Genomic DNA, 6,214 nt, shown 5'->3' with positions numbered 1-6,214 from the left:
TGATATCGTGCATGTTGGCTCACTAGAAACACTCCATTTTGGTTCCCAGACGGCCCCTTATGGTGGCTGTGTAACTCTGAGAGTGTACACATGGAACCAAATGGACCCGTGAGGGTCCATTTTGTTCCATTTGTACACTCTCGGAGTTATGGGGGTCCTTGAAAATAAGACAACCACTATGCCACACTAAATGGAACAGAGCCTTAATTAGAATCATTGGCAACACCTGTGAAGGAAGTAAGAGGCCCAATTTATCTCCAAAATGGCTGCTGTGCATAGAGCCTATTGTAGGTGTTGAGGTATTACATTTTAACTCGGTTCCACAGATAAATAGTATGAAATATCGCTGATCAACAACCTCACAACGCCTCGTTGTGAGGTTGTAGGTTGTAGATTTGCATTTGTAGATCTTTTCATTTTTTTTTGTTTTTAGGTAATATTTGACAATTTGGCCAATGTTGACCATCTTTCATAGTATAGTTTGTTCTTTACTTTTGATGCGGTAATGGTCAAAGGTAATTCATGTGCACACAACCCCATAGACTAGAGTTAAGCCAGCGTCTTGACGTTCTGACGGAATGCACGAATGCACCATTTACTCATACTTGCTCTATAGGATCGCAGATCTTCGTAAATCAACCATCTTTGGCGCTGGTGAGCAACTACATTGAAACGGGGCCGTCCGTCTAGATCAGGGGAAGGCGGAAAGTGGGCGGGGTCTATGGTCAGGATCCAGGCTACACCGTTTAATTACTTAAGTAATAATGTACTTTACATGCATCAGTTAAATCCTCCACCACTTGAAATGTGTAGATTGTTAAAACTATTGGATCCCGGACTCTTTGTACGTTAACTAACTGCCCAGTGCAGAACCTGAGGTCTTCTGACTTGTGGCTCCTCACCCACCCCTCACAGCAATAAGCGGACCCTTGGCGATAGAGCTTTCAGTGTGGCAGCCCCTGACCTCTGGAACTCTCTACCGATGGAGATTCGCCAGACGCCAACACTGAACTCTTTCAAGTCCGCACTGAAGAGACACTTGTTTACTCAGGCTTTTGGCAATTAGTTGTTTATGTTGTGTATTGTAAAGCGTCCTTGGGTTTTTGAAAGGCGCTATATAAATTCAAGTTTTTTATATCATTTTTATTATCAACTGTCACGGTCAAATTCTCAGGAAATATAGATAATACAAGTAGCCTAATATTTCATAAAATTGTTCTTGAAAGTCAAATATTGATGGACGGACCAGATTTGATCAAGTTGGATGAATCAAACTTTATTCAGATGAGGTCTGTCCGTCAGATACGGAAAGGTGCAGGTGCATCGCATGCCCTCCATTGAAAATGAATTGGATCTGTCAAATGACGTATTCTGCAAGAAACTTCACGACTCTGAAACTTAGGAGTATGCAAATTAAACCAAATGGACCCGTGCTCTGAGTTCAGATAACACACAGATACAGTACTTAGTGTAGATTGGGGACCCAGAGCAAAAAGTACATAAAAAAATCACACCTGTGTGAAGGTAGCGGCGCCTTTGTTTTTTTTTGGTATATATTTGGGTAACGCTTCTTGTGGCGTTTTCAGTTCCTTTAAATGAATAGTAACATAGTGATGTCATGAATAGTGACCAATCAGAACGTTGACGGACCTGACCAATCAGAACCTTGGCGAGCCTGACCAATCAGAACGTTGACGCAAAAGCCAGGTATAGAGGGCTAATATCCGCTCTATACCTAAAGGTATAGAGCGGCTAGCGCCGCTAAAAATAAAACTATCAAGTCTAATGCATATCAAACTATAAAATGTGCTCCTCGGAGCACAGGTCTCCGCCAGTACTGTTCCTGATTAATCCTGTCTTACCTATTTATATTACATATTGTCACGTGTCACTTGACCAATGTTAGCTTGGCTGATGGAATATAAATGATTTTTTGAAGTGACACACCTATTTATAGGATTTTATTTCGTCATGCGTCTCGCTAGCCAATCAAAAGCATTGGTGACAATATTGTCACGTGTCACGTGAAGCTTGACCAATGTTAGCTTGGCTGAGACGGACGGACACACGGAAGGACAAGAACGAAAACATACTCTCCACCTCTGGCGGAGACAACTAACATTTTGATTTCAAGGGCCTTGAAATTAAAAAGGTTGGAAATCACTGAACTAAACTATACGAGAACCCCAATCTACACCATAAAATCGTCTGTGCTTATTTCACTCTGAGAGTGTACAAATGGAACCATTTGCACCAGTCTCACAATCCATTTGGACCCCCGGTGGACCCCGGACCTGACTTTGAGAATCAGTGTAAGGCATAACAATGTGCCGGGGTTACATCATCCGCTTGAAGTTGTCTATGGCTTCGTTCATCTTTTGCAGTTCTACATGGCTCTGGCGTATCTTCTCGGCATCTAGCTCCTTGACTTTGACGGGAACCTTGTCCTCATAGTTGCTCTTGGCCAACTTCTCAGTCAGCTTGTCAATCTGTTTCTCCAGGTCGCCTTTCTTGGCGGTCAGCTTAGCCACCTCCTTCTCCACGTCAATGACACACTTGAGCATGAGGTGGACGGTGCATCTGTCCGAGGCAATGGCCACGGCACAGCCCTCTGGGACGGCCTGGTCTCCTGTCAGGGGGATGATGTCCTGAGAGTAGGACAGCGTCTGGATCTGCAGACTGTACCTCTGCACCAGGGATGCAGTCTTGCCGTCTATACACTCGAGGTAACAGCCAACACGTGTCTTCTTGGTCAGGTTGTAGTCTGCTCGGAGTGAACGAATGGTCTTGACCACCGTCATCACAAACTCCATCTGACGGTCCACCTCCTGGCTGTGCCAGCAAAACTCGTCGTTTTTGGGGTAGGACGTGACGCAGATGCTAGGGGGGTTGTCAACGGCCTGGGGTCGTCTCTGTGGTAATCTCTGGAAGAGCTCCTCTGAGATAAAGGGCATGATGGGAGCGAGGAGACGCAGGCCCACCTCCAGGCAGCTGTAAAGGGTCTGTCTGCATACCTGGGCTTGCCTCTGGCAGGCACCACCCTCCTCCGCCTTGCTGAACACTGGCTTCACACTCTCCAGGTAAATGTCACAGAGTTCGTACAGCCAGAAGTTGTAGATGGCTGTGGTGATGGTGGGGAAGTCATAGGCCTGGAAACCTGCACCACACAGAGACACGGCCGCACACAGCCGGGAGAGGATCCACCTGTCTGCTACGCTCTCCTCTCCACACAGCTGGGCTTCCTTTGAAGGCACAAAGTTGTCCCCCAGTGCCTTCATGGTGAACTTGACAGCGTTCCAGAGTTTGTTACAGAAGTGACGGTAACCCAGGATACGGTTGACATCCAAGTTGATGTCCCTGCCTTGGCTCGTGTAGGCGCACAGGGCAAAGCGGAGGGCATCGGTTCCGCACTCTGGGATGCCGCCAGGATAGTCCGATTTCTGACCCTTTTTGGCCTTCTCTATCTCCGCCGGGTCCAAGTTACTCTCCTTTAATTTGGCATGCAGACCGTCCAGCGAGATCCCTGTGATGACATCCAGAGGGTCAATGACATTACCCAGGGATTTGCTCATCTTCCTTCCGTGGGCGTCCCTTACAATGGCATGCAGATACACCTCCCTGAAGGGCAGCTTTCCGGTGAGTTTGAGGCCCATCATAACCATGCGAGCCACCCAGAAAAATAGGATGTCGTGACCCGTCTCTAGCAAGGTGCCTGGGTAGAACACATTCAGATCCTGCGTCTCTTTAGGCCATCCAAAGATGGAGAAGGGGAAAATACCAGAGGAGAACCATGTGTCTAAGACGTCCTCATCCTGTTTGAGGGAGATCTTGTCAGTAGACACATTGAAGCGTTTGGCTGCCTTCTGCCTGGCCTCCTCCTCTGTCCTCCCACTCACCCAGTAATGGCCGTCCATGTCTTCTCCTGGATTCACAGACGGGTCACTCACAGTGACAAAGTAAGCAGGGATTCTGTGGCCCCACCACAGCTGGCGAGAGATACACCAGTCTCTGATGTTGTGCATCCAGCTGAACCACGTCTTGCGGTGGTGGTCTGGGATGATTTTGAGGTCGCCGTTCTTGACAGCATCTGCCGCCTCTTTGCCCATGTCTGTACAGTTGACGTACCACTGTGGCTTCAGTAGGGGCTCCACGATGTCCTTAGAACGACTGCATACTGGTAAATCCATAGGGTTGTCTTTGATCTCTTTGAGCTGGCCCAACTCCTTCAGAGCGTCTAGCACTGCCTTCTTGGCATCAAAACGCTTCATGCCCAAGAAGGGAGCAGGTACGTTGATGAGAAGACCTTTCTCATCCAGGATGTTGATGAAGGCCAGATCATGTCTCATTCCCACCTCGTAGTCCTTGTGGTCGTGGGCTGGGGTGATCTTCACAGCACCTGTTCCAAAGTTCATATCCACAAAGTCATCAAAGATGATGGGCATCTTGCGGTGGCAGAAGGGGTGTTGTACCATCTTGCCCTTCAGGGGTTGGTACCTGGGGTCTTCAGGGTGGACGGCTACAGCAGTGTCTCCCAGCATGGTCTCAATACGAGTGGTGGCCACAACCACCTCCTCATCAGATCCATCGATCTTGTAGGAGAAGGAGACCAGCGCTCCGAATTCCACCTTCTCCTTGTAGCCAGGAACAGGCAGCAGAGTCCTGCCTGTCAATGTCCTCGTTTCCACCTCAATGTCAGAGATGGCAGAGTTGAGCTCGCAGGACCAGTTGACCAGCCTCTTACTCCGGTAGATGACTCCCTCCTCATGCATACGGATGAAAGCCTCCTGGACAGCATGGGATAGTTTATCGTCCATGGTGAAACAGGCTCTGCCCCAGTCCAGAGAGGAGCCCAGCTTCCGCAGCTGGAGATAGATATGGTCTTCCTTTTCCTTCTTCCAACTCAAGACTTCCTGGATGAATTTGTCTCTGCCCAGGTCGTGGCGGGACTTGCCTGTCTCTTTCTTGAGCTTCTTCTCTACCACCACCTGGGTGGCGATGCCGGCGTGGTCACAGCCAGGGTTCCACAGGGTGGTCTCTCCTCGCATCCTGTGCCATCTGGTCAAACAGTCCTGAATGGCGTTGGTAAGGGCATGACCCAGGTGGAGAGATCCGGTCACGTTGGGTGGAGGGATACACATCATGAAGATACCTTTAGGGTTTGGCTCAGATAACTTCCTCCCATACTCAGGCTTGAAGAATTCCTGTTTTTCCCACCAGGAATACCAGACGGCCTCCACATACTGGGGACTGTAAGCATCAGGAAGAGGGCTAACAATGTCTTTCTTCTCTCCGGGTTTGGTAGTGATGCTGTATGTGATCACTCCCAGTTCCTTCCTCTCAGGCTTGGCATTTTTCTCTGCTCTTCTGCTTGCGGCTGCTTCTTTCCCTTCATCTTCTTCCTTCTTCTTTTGCTGGAACTTCTCCATCTTCTCTCTCTTCTTCACCTCCTTCTTCAGCTGGGATTCAGTCTTTGGTGGACCATTATTGGCGGCGGCACCACCAGTGGAATCAGCAGCAGCAGGACTAGTGTTAGTCGGAGCAGGAGCAGCAGTATTGCTCTTGAGTGTAACTGGCTCCATCTCCTCACCCAGAGTGTGTGAAAAATACCAAGTCTTGACTGGTTATCTAAGCTAAGACCCGCCCAGTGGAGTGGTGTCAGTGCAGAACCTAAACCAAGATGTCTAGCCCTAGTGGTTCACAAGGTGACGCAGTAGCACACACTGAAATGGTATAGAAGGAAAGTGCTCCGTGGAAATTCGTAAATATCTGAGTTGTAAGGAATACCCGGGTTAGTACAGAGGGTGCTGTTTCACATCAGCATGATGTCAGCACTGGATCCATATATAGAGCTCCAGATCAACCTCGCCCAAATATGGAGTTGCTCTTGATGTCAGACAGCAGTGATGGCGTAACAATAGCGATCTATGCCACAGTGAACTAGTTGTAGCTTCCCCGAGGACTGACGGTTAAAGAGAGAAATATTCGTATTGAAGACAACATACTGTCTCATTCTGTCTCAATTTGTATACATTATTGATCCATAATCTAATCTGCCTATCTGTAGCAATGTACAGAGCATGCATGTACACACACACACACACGCACACGCACACGCACACGTACGCACATGCACGCACGCACGCACACGCACACACACACACACACAGTGAAGCTGCATTGTGATGGAGGATGTGCGAATGTGTGATTGTGGTTT

General features: G+C 48.5%; 1 protein-coding gene across 1 annotated transcript; it reads right to left on the bottom strand.

Moving 5' to 3' along the window:
- Positions 1–2,336: 2,336 nt before the first annotated feature.
- On the bottom strand, positions 2,337–5,579 carry LOC311059523 (valine--tRNA ligase-like; the record flags this gene model as incomplete). Its single annotated transcript, XM_084077535.1, has 1 exon — positions 2,337–5,579. One exon carries the CDS (start codon positions 5,577–5,579, stop codon positions 2,337–2,339), a length of 3,243 nt encoding a protein of 1,080 aa, XP_083933661.1.
- Positions 5,580–6,214: the final 635 nt, after the last annotated feature.

This window comes from Gymnoscopelus microlampas, assembly GCF_963454915.1.
Source record: "Gymnoscopelus microlampas genome assembly, chromosome: 14".
NCBI lineage: Eukaryota > Metazoa > Chordata > Actinopteri > Myctophiformes > Myctophidae > Gymnoscopelus > Gymnoscopelus microlampas.
This window is presented reverse-complemented; position numbering and strand designations above follow the sequence as displayed.